The 23,674-nt window shown below is 43.8% G+C and overlaps 1 protein-coding gene across 1 annotated transcript in view; it reads left to right on the forward strand.

Annotated features, from left to right (window-relative positions):
- ATP8A2 (ATPase phospholipid transporting 8A2) overlaps window positions 1-23,674 on the forward strand; it is a 464,367-nt gene that overhangs the window by 256,863 nt on the left and 183,830 nt on the right. The window contains exons 26-27 of the mRNA XM_063127035.1: window positions 1,698-1,881; window positions 8,676-8,786. Of these exons, the coding sequence (XP_062983105.1) occupies window positions 1,698-1,881; window positions 8,676-8,786 (295 nt within the window). The remainder of the gene's footprint in view (window positions 1-1,697; window positions 1,882-8,675; window positions 8,787-23,674) is intronic.

The raw sequence follows: 23,674 nt of genomic DNA on the forward strand, positions 1-23,674 counted from the left end.
TCAGAACTTTAAAAAGAATCCAAAGGGAGAGGCGGGTAATAAATAAATAAAAATATTATTATTATTATTATTATTATTATTATTATTATTATTATTATTATTATTTAAGGCAGCCTTCCCCAACCTGGTGCTCTCCAGAAGTATTGGACTACATGACCAATCATGCCCATCCAGAATGGGTACCATTCGGGCCTCTAACCTAATATTATGACAACTCTTGATGGCTGGTAGTGGCTCTCCGAGCCCTGCTACCAGAGGTCCCTGGACTTTCTACATGGGCTCTTGCCAGTGCTGACTCCAGGTTTCAGAGAGTCCATGGGGAAGTGACCCTCAATGGGCTCACTGCCTCAGTGAGTCTACCTCCTCACCACCACGGCCACAAGCTACTATTGCTCATCATCCCTTTTCTCATCATTGCTACCTCTTGCTGTTTCTATAGATGGTACTAAGAACATAAGAACTGCCATGCTGGATTAGAGTGACCATATGGAAAGGAGGACAGGGCTCTTGTATCTTTAACAATTGCATAGAGAAGGGAATTTCAGCAGGTGTCATTTGTATATATGGGGAACCTGGTGAAATTCCCTCTTCATCACAACAGTTAAAGTTCAGGAGCTGTACTAGAGTGACCAGATTTCAAAGAGGGCAGGGCACCTACTTTTATAGCATAATTAAAGCAGGATGCATGGGAGTACTTCACAATAAAATCAGATTACAAGCTGGAAAACTTCGGAGTCCTTTGCATGCAATTCGCAGGGATTACATAGTATAACGCTGGTGTGATAAAGCTCTTACATTCCGCTCATCACTCTCTCAAAGAGGCTGGATCCCACTACAAAAGAAACAAAAAACCCACTTTTCCCAAGAAGGACAGCTATATGTTTGTAAGCATTCTGTTATTGTATTTATCAGTCACGGCACATTTTAAGGACATTTAAGGACAAATTTCAGTAATGTTGTTGGGAATAAATGTGATTGCTATGACTTCAACACCAACAAAAATGATAGTTCCATTAATAGTTAAACAGATGACTTCTTGCATGCCCCAAAGTCCCAAATGGATAATGTGTGGTAGGTCACGTCGACAGATGAGACATCACACTTGTAGGTGGACATGGAGATTCAGGGAGAATGAATTCTTAGTATTGGTTATGAAAAACCCACCTAAACTACTTCTGCGTCCCACTGGTGTTATGCGTATCACTTGTTGAGTGCCACTGGAATAGAGAATATACAGAGAAATCTAACAATCTTATGGCCTAATGACTTTCGTTGTGGCAACTGGAGAAGCTTGAACATAGTCGTGCATTGTAGGAATTAAAACTCGTTTTCAGTAATCAAAAGTCTTCAGTTTGATGAGCATTATATAGGTATGTGTGTATGTGTACATGCACACACAGTCATCTGAAACTATTCTACAACTCTTAGTATCTACTAAGCATTCTTATTTGTAATCTTTGCTTATATTATTTATTTTACAAAGAGAAAAGCATAATATTCTCTTTCTAGGGGGGTGTTTCACAGGAGGGAGGATTTGGCATGCACTCTAAAGCTTGAAGTGTTGGATTAGGAAACTTTCCAGTAACTGCCCTTTTTATATGTCTAAATCTAGATTACAGCTGTCCCTCTCGCAAGTCATACATAGTTTTGAGTGTGGGAAAATGACCGTCATTTTTTTCATCTCTTCTCCTTCTTAGGGTGTCTCCCCTGCAGAAGTCTGAAATAGTAGACATGGTCAAGAAGCACGTGAATGCCATCACCCTGGCCATCGGGGACGGTGCCAATGATGTGGGAATGATCCAGACAGCTCATGTTGGTGTGGGGATCAGTGGCAATGAAGGCATGCAGGCAACCAACTCCTCCGATTACGCCATAGCACAGGTGAGAATCCTGCCCGAGACCATCTGCCATATCCTGTTGAAAGAGGTATTGGCTGCATGGGTAGTCTCAACGCCTCGTTGCTGATCTCGAAGCCAAGCAGATCTCCTTCATTCTTTCCTTTGAGGCTACTGCCTTAAAACTGATAACTCCTAAATGCTTGGGATCCCTTCCATGGACCATCTTCTCCTGAAGGTTTAGGTTTCTCTTTACTTGTCACTGTACTTCAGACACCAGTAATTGGGAGAGGAGTTACTCACTACAGCTGTCAAAGCTCTGCTAATTATATTTTCTCTTGCTCTTAACTTGGGACACCTGTTGGTGCAGTATGTTCCCATTCAGAAGGGGTAAATGGTCCTTCTGTTTTGATTTCAGTGACTTCAACAGAAAGATACGAAGTGAGAGCTTGTGATCTTCATTCCAGTTCCTCAGATGTGGCCCGTAAGCACCAGGAAAGGATGATCAGAGGGTTGAATCAATGACATATTTTATCCATTCCGATTCTCTGATTCTCTGACCTCTTACTATATAGGCAGTAAGCCTATATACACCAGTAGCTGGGGAACATAGGTAGGAGAGTGCTGTTGCACCATGTCCTGCTTGTCAACAGCTGGTTGGCTACTGTGGGAGCAGAGTGCTGAACTTGAAGGACTCCGGGTCTGATCCAGCATGACTCTTCTTATGTTCCTTCAAGGGTTAAAAGAGAATGCTACCTCTTCATTAAAAAGAACTTAACAGGGTGAGGCCTTAATGAGAGTCACTGCAATATCTGCAAATTCAAGCATGACCATCATACCAGTCATCCTGGAGGCTTAACAAATTTTACTATATAATATTAAAGTTGTTGGTTTAATATCTTGGCTTATGTCAGCATTGGAAGAAGCAGCCGTACCTCTTGAAGCGAAACAGATGTTTTTGTCTTTCAAGCAGATGCTAAGCATTGCGGATGCCTCAATTCAGCCATCTTCAATGGGTGTCAATACTTGCCATAGTTCTGAGTCTAATTCTTGCTCATGGGCTTAATGCTCCCATTTCAGGTGTTCAGAATTGAGCACAGAAATTTGGGGTACCTAGTCTGGGGTTCTTGCCATCCTCTTTCTCTTATCCAGAGGTGCCATATCATCAGCCCATCCCCACCCACTTTAGATTCATGGTGTAGCTGACAGATCGCAGTTGTTCACCCTGAGGGCTAGGTTCCATTTTGGAGATGATCTCCGGAGCTGCATTCCAGCGATGAATGGGGCTGAAGGCTTAAAGGGATGGGATTAAGGACAAAAGGGGGCAGGAACAGATGATGATGATGATGATTTACATTTATATACCGCCCCATAGCCGAAGCGCTCTGGGCGATTTACAAAAGTTAAAAACAGTGAACATTAAAAGAAATATACAAAATTTCAAACCGTAAAAAGCATAAAATACAAACAAAATCAGACAATATCCATTTAAAAACAACTATACTAGCATATTGTAGCAATCAGTGAATGGGGGAAGGGGAAGGGGACAGGAAAAGGGCCATGGCCCTTTCAGGGACCCCAGAAAGCTGGATTGGGATCCCAAGGCCACAATATTTGGCCCTGGGCCTGAGGCTGCGCACAGTTGATCTAAGCTATCAGATCTGTTCTTACATCCTTATGAGTTGTGTCCTGCTAAATGAAACTAACGTGATATTCACTAGTGTTTTTAGAAAGGATTCTCCAAAGCCAATAAAACAAGGGAGATGTCTAGTCTGGTCAAAATAGTTACAAAATACTTAGAAAATGAAGTATGAAATACTTCTTCATCAGCAAGCAAAGTTTGCAATGGAAGAGTGTGATTGCACTTTTCCACTCTGTTCAGTGGGTGTATTTGTCCCACCTCTGGGCCCACCAGATGTCCAGATGTTGGATTGAGCATTTGCTTGAAACTTATGTGAATAAATCACCCTAAACCGTCTGTCAGGGATGCTTTAGGGTGGATTCCTGCACTGAGCAGGGGGTTGGACTCGATGGCCTTGTAGGCCCCTTCCAACTCTGCTATTCTATGATTCTATGAAATCAGAATGCATGTAGGCCCACATTGCAGTCATTAGCCCATATAAAATCAGCATGGTTAGGGCCAGTGCAAATTGGACTATGCAATTATTCTGGAGGATGTCTACCTGGTCCAGAAGAAAGACAGGAGTGCCCATTGAGTAAAGAAAGTGGACATGATCCTGCTCCTTCACCATGTGTAGATTCTACACAAAGAACTTTGAACAAGCACATAGTTCCTCAAGACCGTGGATTCCTCAAACGTAGTCTTCTGAGAACGGTGGAATAGTGGATTTGGAATTAATATAAACATGTCCATTTCTAACACTATTCTAGGGTTATTTCCAGTTAGATGATTACTGATCATAGCAGCTGAGATGTTGTTCGACCTCTTGTCCCCAATCCAGACAATATGAGTTGATTTCAACTGGCCTAAAGGAGGCTGGGGAGGGCTGAATTACAGTAACGCTGGGGAGAGATTTCAAAGGATTAACTGGCCTTCATGGAAATGTTGGAGTCTTGACTTGCTACTATATACTGTTGCAACTGCAGTGGAAGCATCAGTTTACACTGATGAGTGACACTTATTCTTCTAAGATAATCATCCTACTGCCCATTTGCCCACTTCAGAAAAGCCAAGGTGTTGAAGCTTTTAACATCTAGGGAGCTGGGCTTCTTCAGCGCTAGTTCAGCTTAGATCCAGGCAGGCGCTTACATGATCCTCCCCTTGCTCTTCTCCTGAATGGATCCATGTGTGGCTAACCAGGCACTTTGTCAGCAGCCCTGAAGCTCCTGCCTGGCTGACCATCTCTTCTGCTCCTGTGTTCCTAGGGGGGATGAGAAGTGGTCTCAGAACCAACCAGGGACCCAGGTGGAGACCTCCGGCCCTGCGGCTGGAATGTCTGGGTCCGAAAGACCTTCACTACTGCAGGCAGTGCAGGAATTTACTGGGAGGGATTTTCTGCTTCCCCTTCAAGGTTTGGGCAGGGCTGAACCTTGACACCAAGGGGCTGCCTATACGGTGCTGGGTTGCTTCCACCTTAAGCAAACCCTCATGCTTTCTCTGCAGTGAGGTGGCAGCAACTAATCCCAATGCAGAGGGAGGGCACGGGGTTTCCAACAGCCATTGGCATGCCGGGCACGCCCCCTGCCTTCTACCTGGGATGGCAGCGACCAATCAGGGGTTGCCATCCGCCCAGGAATACCTCCGTCACAACTCCGGAGCGAGGATAGGTGGCGGATGTGCCATACTTGCCTTGGTCTGGGGGGAAAGGTTGGGGTCAGTCCCTGACTTCTTAAAGTTGCACCTTCGCAGGTAAACCCCACGATGTCTGTGAGGTGGCTGCTGTGGCGTAGAACCGACACAGCACCACCGTGTACTCACCACGGGGCTTGCAGACTGTCTAGGCAGCGCCCTCCTAAAATGCAGTGTTCTTAAAACGAAATGATACCTCAGACCCAGTGATGCCCGAGACAGGGTGCTTCTAGACGAAGGATTGATGGCATTAACAAAGGAAAGGGGTTGTGCAGGTATTCCATTTTGTCTTCCTTAGCACATTGTTTCCCCTCTGGTAAGAAAAAAAGACGGAGGAAGTTGTGGAAAAACATGGGAGGGCTGCAAATGGAACACAATTCAGTGAATGGGGCAGTAGAATTGCACAATGCATCATCTGGAGGCACCCATGGCTACACGTGGAAGAATCCAAAGCATGCTCAGGGGTCTTAGGGAGACTGTAAATTAAACTAAACAAATACAAAGGAAATTTGATCTGTTCCCAGAAAGAATATTTTCCTTGGATTAAAAAAAATATGAGAGAGAGAGAGAGAGAGAGAGAGAGAGAGAGAGAGAGAGAGAGAGCATCATTTGAATATATCTCTTGTCCTCAAAGCGCAATGTGCTCCACCAACTTGTTTTTAGAGACTCCGAAACCAAACTATAGAAATTCTTGAAGCAGTTCTGAAATTGGATGCAGATTTTATTGTCATCCAAAGGGGGAATTCATTATGCTCAAGGATCACTTTTTATTATACAATTGCTAATAGAAATTCTTATTAAATGCATATTGGTCTCATGTTTCCTGAAGAAGATTAGATTATGTTCCTTTCCCCTGCATTTCACATCCTGCATTTCATTGAGATAATGAGTGCTGGCAGGCTTTGGGATGCCTGAGGCAAGCCCTGGCCGGCCATCACCTTGCGGTTCCAACTGCCGTGTGATTGATCCTGCAAGGTGACAAGCACCACAGGCCTGATTCCAGGCTGAATCCCATGTTACCCTTTCATACACACACTTCTGTATGAGAATGTAAGGATGAGTGTGTGTGTAGAGAGACAGACAGACAGATGGACTCACAGAGTGTGTATCCAACATGGAAAGTGAACATTTTTTGCAGTGGTCTAATTTTCTCCTTGTCAGGAGGTCGTCTGCACCTGAGGACACATAGGAAGAAAAAAACTCACTTCACACATGCGCCACATTTTTGGATCTCACTTCTTTGTGAGATCCGCATTTTTGGATCTCACCATCTGTCAGGGATGCTTTAGGGTGGATTCCTGCATTGAGCAGGGGGTTGGACTCGATGGCCTTGTAGGCCCCTTCCAACTCTGCTATTCTATGATTCTATGGTTCTTCTCAAAACCTGCCGGGGTTCAGGTTTGAGGCTTTTCCAGTGTTGATGCTAAATGGCTCTGCATGTCGTTTAGCATCAACACCATTGTGAGAGACCCTGAGTCTTTGGAGTGCTTTTGGTTCCAACACTTTGCTACTGAGTGAAGGGAAGTGCTCTGAGAGCCAAAGCGGTGTGGCGGATAGAGCAGCCATCCCAAACCTGGCGCCCTCCAAGTGTGTTGGCCATCATTCCCACTAAGCTTGGCCAGTGATTGGGAATGATGGGACTTGTAGGCTGACACACCTGGAGGGCGCCGGGGTGCAAATCCTTGCTCAGTCATCAACCCCGCTAAATGGCCTGGGGGAGGTGATTGTTACTCAGCCTAGGGGTGTTGTAAGAATTCACTGAGGCAAAAAACTCACCACCTTATATACCACTCAGCAATCCACAGAGGAAGTGTGTGATAAATAACTCAAGCTGTTGACCAATTCTTGTATATATATAGGTGGGTGGGAGCTTCAAAATGGTAATGAAAAATGTGGGGCATGTGAATGAAACAGAAGATTGCCCAATACATTTCAGTGAAAACTTTCCTCAGGGGCACAAGAATTCAACTTGTTGAGTTATTCAAGTAAGGCAACATCTCTCTGGAGATCTCATTAAAGTTCCTTACAATTTTAAGTCTTTCTTTCTTTCTTTCTTTCTTTCTTTCTTTCTTTCTTTCTTTCTTTCTTTCTTTCTTTCTTTCTTCCTTCCTTCCTTCCTTCCTTCCTTCCTTCCTTCCTTCCTTCTCTCTCTCTCATTCTCTCTTTCTCCCTATCTCTCTCCCTCCCTTCTGTCTTTCTCCTTCTCTTCTAGTGCTGCCATCTTTTCCTCTCTCTTGACCAGTTCCCATAGGACACATTGACTAGGGTGCCATCCTATATACCAGCGTTCCCCAGCCTGGTGCCCTCCAGATACTTTGGACTAAGACTCCCAGCATTCCTGACTCATTGGCCAGGTCGGGGAGGGCTGCTATTCACACTTACCTGGGAGCAACCCCTCTGAGCACCATAGGACTGACATGAATAGGATGTGCATTCCGTCTGTGCATGCTTACTTGGGAATTAGCCCCACTGAACACTCTTGTATAGGTTCATAGTGAACATGCATCATGCTGGTCTTTTAGACTGCTTCTGTCACCTGAGAGATCTGTCATCCAGCACCTTTTCTGCTATGCAGTGACTTTGGGGCAGTCACTTCAGAACAGTGATCCATACGGAACCTTGTCTTGTGAATCAATTCACCCCATGCCACCAGTATGCCACCACTATACCCAGGAAGGTTTAGAAATTGAGTTGAGATTTCTTAAACACATGTGTAAAGAATAAACGCCATGACCCTGTTCAGACAACACTCTAAGTCATGGTGGGTAAGCATTTTGAGCTAAACATCATGGCTTAGCATGCCGTGTGAACCATTCCTAACCATGGTGGCTACATAACCTTGGAATAAACATGCTCACTAACCATTTGCTGCGAAAGGGTTAGCTGCCTAACCATGGCTTAGCATGTTGTCTGAACAGCCCTATATGGAACTTTGCTGCAAAGAATAACTGCCCAGTAGTCTTAACGAGATAGATGGAAAGCTAGCTGCACGGATTGTCCATGGGAGCTGGTCTGCATTATGTATCTCTCGCCAGAATGTATGTCTATCTCAAGCTCTCTGTGGTGAGACCTGTGTGGAACTGGATATTGGGAAAGGTTTCTAAACTGATGCATAGGAACATAAGAAGAGCCCTGCTGGAAGGTGCATCTAGTCCAGCATTCTGTTCACACAGTGGCCAACTAGCTGTTCCCGGGAAACCATGAACAGAACATGAGTGCAACAGCATCGTTCCACCCATGTTCCCCAGCAGCAGCTGTACATAGGCCTACTGCCTCTGATACTGGAGGTAGTAGCCATTGATGGCCTTCAACTTAACCTTCTCTTGGTGTTCCATGAGAGTTGTCCCCTTTGGTGACTGCTAACATCCACAGCAAGGAGGGAACAAATGTAAGCATCTGAATTCACCCTAAATCCATAGTGCACATTATGTAACAACAGCTGCTCTGGCACTAGGTAACCTCAATTCCTTTTGCCTTCCATGTAAAGAGATATAAGCTAATTTCATTATTGTCCATTTTTCTTTCTCCAGTTTTCCTACTTGGAGAAGCTCTTACTTGTCCACGGAGCTTGGAGTTACAACCGAGTGACAAAATGCATATTGTATTGCTTTTATAAGAACGTGGTGCTGTATATCATTGAGGTAAGTACTATCAGGAGTATGAACCCTGGTTTCAGTTCTTGGTTATAGTAACTAGAAATTACAATTAAAGACAGTGCAGCATGTTTCATATATGCAGCCACCTCTGCATTGGGCTGCTTGGAATGCAACCACGTGGGTGGCGCCTCTGTGTAGTACAGTGCCTCATGGATACTGGAGCCACCAGCTTCTACTGCATGCGGCTTCTTCCGTCATGAAGACTACCTACACCTGGGCCATTTGTGAATCATCCCTCATTTTTCTCCTTACCTACCTCCGGAGGTTTTAATAGGAGATTTCTTCTGGACTGAAGAATAGCTGTAGCAAAGCCCTGTGTAACTGAGTCACGCAGGAATGCCATTCTTGAGATCATTCATGTCTTGATTCTTCTTAGTAAAGGGGGAGATTGTTCTACATGACACTTGAGCATAGCCAGACGTAGAAGCTACAGAGGGGTACTTTTAGAAAAGGAACAAGCTTGGGTTAAGTAAACAAGGAGGAAACGTCTGCGGTGGTGGTGGGGGACCCAGTGCCCTCTGCCCCCTCCTCCTGGGCTCTTCGGGGTCACGTTTCAACATTTTTCTCAAGCCACTCAAAATGTGAATGCTTGCCCGAGAATGGCAACTGGTGACAATAGCATTTACTAGAATTGCATTTGTATGTAGTTTAGTGCTATGGTTTTTCAATACGTTTCAAAGTTTCCAGTGCCTTTGTACTTATGATATTATGCTCTGATTTTATTTTTATTTTTTTTTGCTGGCTGTTTATTCAGTGTTGATGCCCATAAAATGTTCTTCCTTGGTTATGGTTTCAGACAAACGTTTTGTAGATGACATAGAAAGCCCCAGTAGCCCTATGAGGAATACCCTTTCCCTTGAGAAGGGGAACTCTGGAAGCAATATCCACACCCCTTGGAAATCAACAGCAAAATGCTCGCTAATTTTAATGGCTCCAGACTGCAAGTTCTCTGTAGTTATCAAGTTGGGAACAGAAACAAAACCTAAGGGATATGCCCTATTGGCAGGTTTTCATTGTTTTCATTGCTACCGCATTGTTCTGATGAGGCAACAGCACGCAGAAACTTAGCACCAGACTCAGCTGGCAGCTTGACTCATAGTTCTGGTACTTTTGTATAAATCAGTGACAGTGAGCTTCTTCAGACGGGGTGGAAATCACGTTTTCCTCCCGTCACTTTGCCTCACGCTACTGTCCCACAATAGGGACAACCAACTTCCTCTTCCTTCACATGCTGAAGAGAGAGGAAGTAAACAAAGACCTTAGGGCACATTGAAGTGGGTGTTTTATTGCACTGCTCTCCCTACACGCATCAGGAAATGGTGGCACATTTTGCTGTAGGAGGAAAAATCAGATTTTCTGGGGGCTTTTTTTTATGGGAAAACAGCCAGAAAAAGCGGGAGGCACACAGAAGAAGACTGCATTGTGAAAAGGACCCACAAAAATCCGTAAGTGCCCAGTAACAAACGTGTTATAAAGTGCTCATCTGATGATCCTCAGTCAGAGGCTTCTTTTTTTTTAAACTCCCCACCTTTCTGTTAAACAGGTTTTGACATTTGACTGTTGTGCCGGCAGCAACCCTCCGTTGCTCAGGACCAACTCAGCCCCACAGTGCATCTGAGGGAGGATGCTACACAGCAGAGGTGTTGAGCCTCATTCAGCCCGAGGGCTGAATTCAATATTGGAGAAGCTCTCAGGGCCCACATTCCAGCGGTGGGCGGGACCGAAGACAAAAAGGGCAGGGCCAAAAGCACAACATACCAAAATGTGGCATATTTTAGCGTAATAATAGAGAGCCGGTGTGGTGCAGTGGCTAGAATGTTGGGCTGGAAGTCGGGAGATCCGGGTTCTAGTCCCCACTCGACTATGGAAACCCACTGGGTGACGTTGGGCCAGTCACAGGCTCTCATAGGGTTGTTGTTGTGAGGATAAAATGGAAAGGAAGAGGATTATATGTGCCACCTCGGGTTCCTTGGAGGAAAAAACAGGATATAAATGTAATAAATAAATAAAAATATTTCTTTTACTGACAGTAGCAAAACATTAGGAGAGGCATTTCAACCTTTTAGAATGGAGGGGAAACCTGTGCCAAAGCTGAGAAACAACAAAACAGCAGTCATGGGAAGAGGAGTGGGGAGAAAGGGCTGTGGCCTTCTGTGGAACTGAGGAAGAACAAATTTGGCGCTCAGGAGGGCTGGATGTGGCTCATGGGTTCTCCACTCCTGTTATACAGCATCCTTCTTCAGATGCGTTGCGCAGACAAATGGCCTCTGACAGAGGAGAATCACTGTAGGAAATTGGTGACAAAAATGGTTTAAAGCAACCAAGCAACTTTGCTGCTGTCTCTGACTGCTTAAAAAAAGAAATTTCCCACCCCACAAAAGGGCTCGCTCAAAGTCCTCAGGCCTTCTCCACCCCAATGCTTCATGCCTCCCCTCCCCTCCTCTGAATATGCCAAAAGTTTTCTCCTGAGAACATTTGGCACAGCCCTAGAGTGGACCTCCACTATCCTAGGCCTCATCTAGAGTATTGCGTCCAGTTCTGGGCTCCACAATTCAAGAAGGACGCAGACAAGCTGGAGCGTGTTCAGAAGAGGGCAACGAGGATGATCAGAGGTCTAGAAACAAAGCCCTATGAAGAGAGACTGAAAGAACTGGGCATGTTTAGCCTGGAGAAGAGAAGATTGAGGGGAGACATGATAGCACTCTTCAAATACTTAAAAGGTTGTCACACAGAGGAGGGCCAGGATCTCTTCTCGATCCTTCCAGAGTGCAGGACACGGAATAACGGGCTCAAATTAAAGGAAGCCAGATTCTGGCTGGACATCAGGAAAAACTTCCTGACTGTTAGAGCAGTGCGACGGTGGAATCAGCTACCTAGGGAAGTTGTGGGCTCTCCCACACTAGAGGCATTCAAGAGGCAGCTGGACAACCATCTGTCAGGGATGCTTTAGGGTGGATTCCTGCATTGAGCAGGGGGTTGGACTCGATGGCCTTGTAGGCCCCTTCCAACTCTGCTATTCTATGATTCTATGATTCTATCCGACCTGTTCTATCAATCCCACACCAGTGCATATCTTGCATGCTCGTTCTGCTCTTTCTGCTGGGCATAACATTATTTAAAGAACAATGTTTCAACTAGAAACATAGTCATGACTACTTTGTCATGTAACATTTGAATATGCACCAAGCTCGTGTGGAAAGATGCTGGAGAGGTGTTCGCTCTTTATCCAGGTGAACTTAAGACAGGATACAAATCTGATCCAAAATAATAATTTAAAAATGTACTCACCTTCAGAGCAGAGGGGTGTGCAAGCCGAGAAAACACGCTCATCTTCCCATGTGGGAGATGCTCACGTTTTAGTTTGGATGGAGAAGTACAGAGACAGAAAGTGGAAATTATGTACTTCCATATCGTTTGCTTTGTTATTTCCAGAGCCACTTTCGGAAGCAATCTTGGAAAAGTCCATTGGTATAGACAGCTCACACTTTGGCTCAGGCGGCATCCTTTAGCTTCCTGGCAAACCCAGCCCTTTCCTTGGACAGCATCACAGATCTCCATCTGTGCCAATTATTTATGTGCGTTTCGTTCTGTTCACCTTCATGCAATTCTTCTATTATCAAATTTTATTTTAGCCAGAGATTTGTTGGACAGATACTTTTCTCTTGGGCTGATATGAAGCTTCTCTTATGACATAAGAACCATGGAATATAGCTGATTACAAGTGTAGAAGAACATTGGGACATTTCTCTTGTGTCGTGATTAGAGAAGTAGAAAGACTGCCAGATCAAAGGGGGGTGATGTTGATGCCGGGGAAAAGTTCAAAGCCTTGTGCAGAATACTTTGACTTAGTAGCACAGCTGATATTTTCCATGTCAAAAAGAATTAATAAAGAAAAAGAGCCCCTGATCCTTTGCAATAGCACACTTTTATGTGTTCCCTTCTTTATGTTTGCATTACCTTGGCACCCAGAGTACCCATATAAAGAACGAGTTTCATGTGACCAAATTACAAAATGCCAGTTTCTTCCACAGAGAGGTTCTCTGTGCAAAAGAGCAAGGTGCAACTTTCTTATCCACAAGAAGAAAATCCTACCATTTTTCAGACCATCATGCCTCCTAATTTTTTTTAAAAAAAAATTGTAAGAATTAACCCCGTGACTTTCTATGACCGCCATCAAATGCTGAGGTTACTACAGCACAGGAGGCTCATCATAACATTGCAAGCAAATATGTGCTTGACCTTCCAGAGCTGTAGTAGCCGGCTAATTTGATAGCAGACACAGAAAATCTTGGGGTTAATTCTTATGAGAATTTCTGTACTTCGCTATCTGAATATCCAAGTACAAAATACATATGAGGCCTGACTGTGAATTTTTCAGGTAGGGTGGGGTGTTTTTTTTAGCTGTCTTCCTTTTTTAAAATGCACACATATTGGAGGGCGGAGGTAGGTTGCCTGGCCAAGCATTTAAGGAATAGCCTGAGTACATAAATTTATATAAACAACCAGCTTTAAGGAAGATGCAGTTTATTTGGTGATTTGATCCCATTCTCATTTGTTTGTAAATGTGTTTAACAGAAATGTATTGTTTTATTAAGACTTCTAACAAGACCTGTATACCAAGGCCCAAAACCACAGACCAATGTTGGCCACAAATATTTGGACCTCAGTATGAGAAGCAAAGGCCATATCGCTCAGTCATGCATTGCTTTATGGCTCCAGACAGTTGTGCAAGAGTAGGGGAGGCTGATGGCTCCAACTTCAATGGGGCGGAGAATCCATTCTAGGTTTTAGTTACAACTGGCAAGACGTCTAATGGATCTTCTTAAGGTTCTGGAGCCATTCTGGGGATATGGTTTTGATAGCTTCTTTAGACTTCTGGCTGGTTGTAACTAAAACCCAGCATGGAATCTCCGCCCCACCGAAGTCGGAGATACCAGCTGCCCTTGTCTGGAAGTGCTTTCCACATTTGTCCATTTCAAACGGATAGTTCACACATGCATGCTTCATGGCTGCAGTGGGTTGTATCCAATGGTGCCATTGCCTTGGTGGAAAGTGCTTCTACTGCCTTAAGTTGGCTCACCTGATTTTTGCTGATGTCCCTTGTCTACGGCAGCCCTTCATGACATATCCCATTCTGTTCCAGAGGATCCACCAATCCTTGAAGCAGCTTTTCAATGTGATTTGAGGGAGGGCAGCTAAACTGGGTTGGGGGATTTTTGGAAAAGTGCATGCCCTGACTTGCATGAGCAGAAGTTCTTTCTGCTAAGGCAAAACCATAGTCAGATACAACCCAACGTCCGCTGATGACTTGCACGCATGAATGAGCCATCACAGATACAACCCCACAGTTAGGTTGGCCTCTTGTAAATCACCAAAAGAGGAAATGCAATGCCAAAACAAAACAAAAAAGAGGGCAAAGAGGACACCTGAATGCATGAAATTTGCATGTGCTAATTTATGTGTTTAGATGCTAATTTAGACATAATTATTATAATTCAAATAGAAATTCAGTACTCACTGTGACCAGGCAACCTGCATTGCTCAGTCCAGGTGCTGTTGATGGGCATCTTCAAGGCCCGGCCCTTCCTTGAGATCGCTCTTGATCTTTATATCAGACTTGGACAGGGCATCCCTTCAAACAGAGGATGCCTTCAAAACAGAGGACAGTCCTCTGGCAGCACTTCAAATAGACAATTGTCCTCTGTAAATTTATTCTGTTTCAACTGGGCTAATTCACACATTTAGCCCGTCTTAAAGTATACAGTAACCAAAGGCAAAGAAATCAAACTATGTGTGCATACAGGTGCAATCCACTCAACTGTCAATAGCAAAATAGCACAAAGCACAGAGCATAAAGCTCCTACATAAACTAGGCCTCAGCTTGTAAAGCGTGTGGATTTCAGCTAAGAATCTTGCCCATGCATTTCCTTGGTGAAGAGCCGACACTGGATAATTAAAATGGCCTGTCAAGTTATTGTTTCTATGATTTCCAAGTAGGGACAAAAACCCTGCAATATGTAATATGGTTTATGCAATTCCATGTCATCCTAATCTAAAGATGTCCAAACAGTAGTCTACTCTTGAGATATATACTGGCCTCCCTTTGAAAATCTATCCAAATATTTCTGCAGCTAATTTACAATCTCTAACTTCTATTGCTGCTGGTGACAGTTTATTCCATATTTCAACCCCCTGTTGTGTAAGGAAAATTCTGTTTGAATTGCTCCTGGGTTTGCCCCTTCTACAACTTTAATCCGTGATTGACTTCTTGTTTTGGATTCCTAATTTATTATGTTAATCCCAAGAGTTGCCAAAGAATCAGTCACAAAAATGAATCCGTAGTAGTTCTCCTTGCCTTGCCGTAATATATTCTGCACAGTGGGTCATTAAAGAGGAATCCATCTTTATTGAAAGCTTTTGCCTCAAGTACTATATGACTGTTGGTAAGTTTTGGGAAATGTTCAAATTTTCAAACAAACATCTTTTGTCTCCTTCCATTTGAACAGTAATATCTGCTTTGCATGACATAATTTGTAATACTTGAACCTTTAATGTGCTATGATTATGAACTGCAAATTAAGTTTCATAGCTAAATCCCCAAATTTCACAAGAACGCAGTATAGGTAAGGATGGGTGAACGAGCCATGTTCAAGATTACCAAGTGCAAGATCACCAGGCCTAATGCACGTTCACAATCACTGTGCGATTAGGAACCTCGCACAAATCGTGCAGCGACTGAATGGGAGATTTGCACAGATCTCCCCAAATTTATGCAAATTCCCTCCTCAGCGGGACTGATTCAGTCTGCTGAGGTAATTTGTACAAATCAAACTGGGAACGAGACAAACGCGAGCACGTCTTCAACAATTTGCAAATATTTTTGGCAGGCACATTCTCGTGCTTGCATTTGGAGCTTTGACCGGGGCATGTGCGCATGTTTTGTGAGCAAAACCAAAATTCTCATACATCCCTAAATATTGGGTGCCCGCTTAGTCATCATTAAAAAAAAAAAAAAGGAACTGCCTCACCCCAAAAAAGAGGACACAAGTTGCCATAAAGTTTGCATATGCTGGCTTATATGTAGAGATTCAAATCAAGACAGAACGGCTTGGAACCAGATTTAGGCATGTGTAGCTGGGTTGGTAGAAGCAGATTTCACTGCCCCCCCCCATCCAGTCCCCTGAAAATGCTACACAGTGGGTCCGAGAACCCTGCCAAATGGGGTGAGTTGTAGTGTGGGAAAGGAAGAGGATTCCTGAAAATTGAGCAGAGGCATCTTCTGTGGGTGGAGCCCTTCTGTCAATAGAAGGCAGATCCTGCATCCAGACCGATGTACTCTATAAAATACATCTCACCACAGTAGAGAAGGCAGTGACCAGGTGACCTGTGTGCCTGCTCAGTCTTTCGTCCGGGTGCTAAATGTTGTTTAGCTGCTCTCCCTCCTGGCCTTTTGACTTTAAATGACACTTGGACCAGACAGCCATTCAAATAGAGGATGCCTTCAAGCAGAGGATTGTCCTTTGTAAAGTAGAACACATGGAGATCCTAGTCCAGTAGAATGGATATCTGCAAGTACCGGTGCATAAATCAAACAATTCCAGTGATGTGAATGATACCTTTTAACATTTAACAATTTAACATTTAAAACAGAACACATGGAGACATTTTTCTCCCTTTCGCAAAATACTAGAACCCAATGGGGTCATCCCATGAAGCTGATTGGTGGGAGTTTCAGGACAAATAAAAGGAAGGACTCCTTCACACTGCACATAGTTAAATTATGGAATTCACTACCACAAGATGTAGTGATTGCCACCAATTTGGCTGGCTTTAAAAGTGGTTGGATAAATTCCTGGAGGAGAAGGCTATCAATGGCTACTAGCCATGATGGTTATATGCTACCTCCAGTATCCCAAGGCAGTAAGCCTGTGTGCACCAGTTGCTGGGGAACATGGGTGGGAGGGTGCTGTTACACCATATCCTGCTTTGTTAGTACCTGGTCAACAGCTGGTTGGCCACCGTGTGAACAGACTGTTGGACTAGATGGACCCTCGGTCTGATCCAGCATGGCTCTTCTTACGTTCTTATGTTCATTTTCGTTGTGGAAAGCTTGTACATGATATTGCAGATGCGTTTGCACTAGTTCATGTACTCCAAATACTCCCCTGTGGAGTAACACTGTCACAGGAGGCATGTGGGGAGAGAAATGTACGAACTGGGTGCTCCATGCCTCTGTCTGCTTGCTCAGTTTCTCTCCCTCAGAAATGTGTTTGTAAGTAATAGTACTTATATCAAGGATAGAGAAGTTCTCTCAGCCTCAAAATTGCCAGAAGTGGGTGGACTGCCCCCAGAAGTGTCCATAGAGTGGCTGAGGGTGCAAGGCGGGAAAACAACCAAGATGAACAAAAAAGGGAGAAATGTCTCAGGATGCTGTAGACAAATTTATTGTAAAAATGCCCATTGTGTTTCGGCCTCTTGCTTTCTGTTAGGCCTTCTTCAGGGGGATTTAACAATACATATATTATATTGAGAGCCAGTGTGGTGTAGTGGCTAGAGTGTTGGACGTGGAGTTGGACAATCCAGGTTCTAGTCCCCCCTCAGCCATGGAAGCCCACTGGGTGACTTTGGGCTAGTCATAGACTCTCAGCCCAATCTGCCTCACAAGGTGGTTGTTGTGAGGATAACATGGAGAGGAGGAGGATTATGTACACTGCCTTGGGTTTCTTGGAGGAAAAAGGGTGGGATGTAAATGCAATAAATAAACAAACAAATAATGAATGCATATTTGTCCAGACACCATTCAGTTACCCATACAATCGTGTACATGCACACTCACTCATACAGAGATACACACTCATGTACGCAAACACTCACCCACGACTTGATGCATCACCTTCCCTAGTGGAGGCTGGTGGCTCTGATTTTGGTGGGGCTGTGAAACCATTCTGGGGTTTCAGTCAGAACCAGCCGGAACTCTTAACAGAGCTACCCAAAGTTCTGAATCTGCTTTGGGGGTAGGTCTCAGCACCTTGGACAGCTCCATTAAGAGTTCTGGCTGGTTCTGACCAAAACCCAAAATGGACTCACAGAAACTGCAGCCACCAGCCTCCACTGCCCCTCCCCCACTGCACCCAGGCCTTAAAAATGCCTCCATTGGTAGCAGCAGAGATTTCTCAACAGCTTGTTTGCAGCAGGGGAGGAGGGGGGAATCTCTTATCTCCAACCAGAGGTATGGGGCAGGGGGGTCACATGGGCCCTGCTGTGAGCCCTATCCAGCCCATAGCTCAGAGATTCCCCTTCCTTGACATATATGATGGTGTCCATAACTGATGCCCATTTGTATTATTAATCACCTTTTTAAAAGGGGAGGGGCAGAATGCAAACAAACGTGGCTTTGGCATGGTTGGGATTTGACCCAAAGAGCACCAGGCTCTTGCATTATTTCTCCCAGCCACAGTCCCGTTCCACATGGGGAAATGTTGGATGTATGAATCCTGGCTTAGATTGCTGTGTCTTACTATTCATAACTTTAATTTATCATCCCTATAGCACGGCTTCAGGAAAGCGATGGTCTAATCACAAACTATCCAGCACAATGGAAAGGATTGTCTCAAATACAGGGAGTTAATTTCTGGGGCTGCAGAGCTCCTTAACGGTCTAACCTTGTGGTCAGTTAGTTAACATAACTATTGTAAAAATGCATTTGTAAAATAATTTCCTTCTCTTTGAATCTTATAATGTAAACCATGTAAATGAAATTATGGTCTGATGAAGAGAATTAAGTGACAGACTTCTGCCAAAAAGGACTCTCTGGCATATTGGACCAATTAGCCTATAATTCTGTTTTTAAGTTCAGAAGCTCTTTCTTGATCCCAAAACCTTTTTTTAAAAAAACTGCCTTGTCAGCATGAAAGTATTAAAAACTTAGAGAGAAATTTGGTAAATTTGATAATTTTCAGGGAGGGCGGGGAAGAGAGCTGGACCCGTCATTGCATTCAACGGATCGTCTTGAAGCAAACCGCTGCCAAAACAGATGGGAAAGTTTTAAAAGGCAAAACCTTTTGTTAACAGAAAGCATATTGGTCTATGGGAAAGAGACACAAGAATAGATGCCTTTTACTAGACCGGCTTCTGCTGTTGAGAGGCTTTTGAGACCATAAAACTGAAAAGTTACATCTCACTTTGGTTGCGTGTAGAGATGTAACATTTCCAGATATTTTGAAGGCATGGAGAGAGGGGGGGGAGTCCCCCCTCACTCTGGAACTTTACTGCCTAGTGCCTACATTTGTAGGTGGGTCTGTGCTCTGCTTTTCAGAGGTGTCAGGAATCATTTTCCTCACTTGTCCAGGTTTGGAACCCGTGTATAGATTGACCTTCCCTTGTGTTCAGAACCATGGAGATGGCAATGGGAAAACCATGTTGATGGGGATCTCGTCACAGTAGTAGTGATTAGCTGTTGCCTGTTCTGGAATTTCTTGGAGCCTACAGCAACTGGCCACCAGCTATATGATTTCTGAAGTGTGTAACCATTAAGCTTTGCCATGGAATTTCCTCCAATAAAAAAGTATCACTGATTTGGGTGTCCCGTGTCAGTTTGCCAGAATGTGTGCTTGCCTGAGGGACCGGGAAATCTGACAAAAGCACACTCCTCTATTTGAAGGGCTGTCAGTAGATGGAATTTATACGTAAAGATGAACATTTAGAAAGAATTACTACCATTTAAATAGAAATACAAGACGTCTCACCCTGCTGGGGAAGACTGTAACCAGGTGCACTTGCTCAATCTGCTTTCCAGATGCCAACTGTTGATGGACAATTTCAAAACCCAGCTCTTCCTTCTGATGGTTCTTTATCTTTCTTTCAGACTTAAGAACATAAGAAGAGCCATGCTGGATCAGACCAAGGGTCCATCTAATCAAGTACTCTGTTCATAAAGTGGCCAACCAACTCTCGACGAGGGACCGACAAGCAGGACATGGTGCAACAGCACACTCCCACCCATCTTCCCCAGCACCTGTTGTATATAGGCCTACTGCCTCTGACACTGGAGGTAACATATAGTTATCAGGTCTAGTAGCCATTGATAGCCTTCTCCAGGAATTTATCCACCCCCCTTTTAAAGCCATCCAAGTTGGTGGCCATCGCCACATCTTGTGGTAGTGAATTCCATAATTTAACTATGCACTGTATGAAGAAGTACTTCATTTTATCTGTTCTGAATCTCCACGAGTCCTGTTCTGAATCTCCACCCCAGCTTCTAGAATTATGGGAGAGGGAGAAAAATGTCTTCCTATCCACATTCTCCACTGGGCAGGCTTTCAAATACAGGTTGATTTCATATTGAGGACTGTCCCTCCATATGAAAACATTGAAATAGGACACCTTCCCCGGTAATAAACTTTTAGCTTTTTTTACTATGACATTTTCAAATGTAATTCTTCCATAATGAGGACTAAAGTCCCCCTTTTTAAAAAGAAAAAACTGGTTTCTTTTTAATTTAAGTGATATTTCCATTCATTGAACCCATCTCGCTTGGACGCTATGATGATTTCCTATTTTTTAAAATGAGCCTTTCAGAACTAAGGTGATAAGGAGCCAGGCTTATGTCAGCGGCACTGAAGACTGATGAAGATGTTGGCTTTTCCTTATAGGCTTCTCATCTCATTCTGCCTGATTAAAGGAGCAAATTACTCTGCTCTACACATTTCAAGCCTGGGTATTTATTTTTATTTTTGGTCCCCGAACAACGGTGAACACTCTCTCCCGTTCACTTGAATGCAGACTAATAATCAAGCACCTCAATCCAGTCTTGCTAATTAACCACCAGAGATATTTATTTTATTTGGGGATTTAGTAAAGGCATCTATAACCCAGTTTTTGAATGCAGGCATAGAATTCAGAGCAAAATGCACAACTTATATATTCATGGGAGGCAGAAGGGTGAGCGCTGTTTGTTCAGGACTCCGGTTGGAACTAGATGTTTTGAGAGTTTGGCAGCTGATGCTGAAAGCTGCCACCTCACATTATATCCTCCGCTCTCTCTCCTCCATAATATTTAGTAATCCAAAACACATGAGTATATGATGTTCCCATGCTCTGAGTTTCCAGCCTCACATTGCTCTGCAGAGCTACAACTACTAGTACCCGGGGTCATCCCATGAAGCTGATTCTTGGGAGATTCAGGACAAATAAAAGGAAGTACTTCTCACACAGCGCATAGTTAAATTATGGAACTCACTACCACAAGATGTAGTGATGGCCACCAATTTGGATGGCTTTAAAAGGGGGTTGGATAAATTCTTGGAGGAGAAGGCTATCAACAGCTACTAGTCCTGATGCTTATGTGCTACCTGCAGTATTCCAGGCAGTAAGCCTGTGTGCACCGGTTGCTGGGGAACATGGGTGGGAGGGTGCTGTTGCACCATGTCCTGCTTTGTTGGTCCCTGGTCAACAGCTTGTTGGCCATTGTGTGAACAGAGTGCTGGACTAGATGGACCCTTGGTCCAGGGTTGGGGGTGGTCTCTGCACAGCCCTAATTTTTAAGGCTCTAGAAACTGGTGGCCAATCTTGTGATGCTCGCAATCTTGTGATACGACCCCAGGCCTTTTCTAATCAAACTGTGTGATAACTTCTCAACTCAGCCTGTGTGAAAACAACGGCTACGATCCTATGCAAACTTCCCTGGAAGTAAGCCCCAATGAATATAGTGGGGCGTACATCTGATTAACAATGCATAGGATTGCACTGGAGTAGAACTGGTGATTGTTTCCCTTACCTCTTTAGGATATAGTGAGAGTTTTAAAGAAATGTCAAACACATATCTGGTGATATTCATACTGGTGAAAGAATTAGTTCTTAGCGTTCCCTTTTCCCCAAACGTTTTTCTTTTTGTAAGAGTTTTCTTAGCTAGGTGTGTTGCTGCGTCATGTAGTGGAGTCCACATGCACCTTTTGTACTCCAAGACCATATGCAGGACTTGGGTGAAAACAAGGATCAAAGAAGAAACAGTCATTGGAACAAATCCCAAATATCACTTTAGGAATAATTACTCTTTATTTGAATGCTGGGAAAAGAGCCCTGCATGGGCCAAAGGGGTCCTTCAGTTTTCCTTTTCTTTTCCCTTTTTTTTAAATGGTGTGCCTATTTTCTTTAAATACGCAATCATTTTAAATTATTTTTCTTTGAACTCCATTTTATCCTGAAGGCTTAAAGCAGCTTAGGATGTATTTTAAACAAAGCATAAAAAGAAACTAGCTTGAGCAAAGGTGTCGGCATTTTACCGTATATTTTTATTGGCTGGCATCTATTTTTTCTGGCGTTCGTGTGCATTTATTCTCTGTGTGCCTGTAGAAATTTCTGGAGGAGGAGGAAGAGTATTTCAGCAATCATTTTGTCTCAAATCCCTATTAGAATTCATAGGGGACCAATAGAAGTTTTTGATGTATGCTTCTCCCCCCACCTCTAAGTCTTGTATATTTGGAGATGCCACTTCATGGTCATCGGTCAAAGAAACAAGTCGAGTAATCCATCCAACTGAGTCAGGGTGAAGGCAAGCCTTTATTAACAAAGCATCTCTCAGCGTTGTTATTGGTGATGACAATCCTTGGCAAGTTCAGATGTGCTTGGACTCCAAGAGCAAAATCATGACCTTCACCTGCCCTCACTTGCCAAAGAGTGACAAGTTACCTAGTCTGACTAATTAACACGGATTGGAAGAAAGACTGGTTTACTTCAGCTGGTGTTCATTACATTGAAATAAAGAATGGGAGAAGGAGGGATGATGGTGCTTGCTGAAATTCTCCAAACTTCCCTTCAAAGCTCAGTTTGGGTTGCTCCCCTTGTTGGTTGCAACCTGTTTGGGGGTTAGTTTGAACAGGAAAAATGTGCTTTTTTCGAAAGTGCTAACTTTTCCTCCATTAACTAAAGTATAATGTGAAGTTGTAAAAAGAGGAACTGATTCACCAAAAAAGAGGGGAGCAAAAGATGCAAATGTATATTTATAGGTGCAAATTTAGAAATATTCATAACTGCAATTTAAATAGAAATATGATCCACTTCACAATTGAGAAGACTGACCAAGTGACCTGTGTTAGGGTGACCATATGGAAAGGAGGACAGGGCTCCTGTATCTTTAACAGTTTTAAAGAAAAGGAAATTTCAGCAGGTGTCATTTGTATATATGGAGAACCTGGTGAAATTATCTCTTCATCACAACAGTTTAAGCTGCAGGAGCCCTGCCCTCTTTTGCAGAGTGACCAGATACAAAAGAGGGAAGGGCTCCTGCAGCTTTAACTGTTGTGACGAGGAGGGAATTTCACCAGGTGCTGCATGCCTACAAATGACACCTGCTGAAATTCCCTTTTCTATGTCACCCTAGGTAAGGAGATGTGGTGGTGAACCGAGTATATTGCTCTAGAGAGCCTGGGCCAGATCTACACTAGTCTTATAACGTTGCTAGTGTCCCTTTCTAACGTGGTTCTCTGTATCGTTTCTCTGTAGCTGTAACGTTAGTGCAGGGCACATTGTTAAATCCTTTCGTTGCTGGGTTTGCTCCGCCCACTGCCTGCCTCATTCCTAGCCAGCAGTGCTGGGCAAGTCATAAGCACACACAAACTCCCTCCCTCCCAAAACATCTTAACACAAGTTCCAGGGAATTGCCTCAACACACAGGAGCCAGCCACTTTGCTGAAGCTAAGCTGGGTCGGGTCGGGTCTGGTCAGGGTTGGGATGGGAGACCAAATTGAAAAGTTTTAGCAGCAGCCGCATTTAAGCCCCGCTGGTCATGAGTTTTGGACTTTGGACCTTGTTAATTTTCCTGCAGGGAGCTACAGCTCCTTTTCAAAGAGGGGGGGAAATGTTTTTTTAAAAAATCA

The sequence above is a fragment of the Elgaria multicarinata genome, chromosome 5 (genome assembly GCF_023053635.1).
Source record: "Elgaria multicarinata webbii isolate HBS135686 ecotype San Diego chromosome 5, rElgMul1.1.pri, whole genome shotgun sequence".
In the NCBI taxonomy this organism is placed as follows: Eukaryota; Metazoa; Chordata; class Lepidosauria; order Squamata; family Anguidae; genus Elgaria; species Elgaria multicarinata.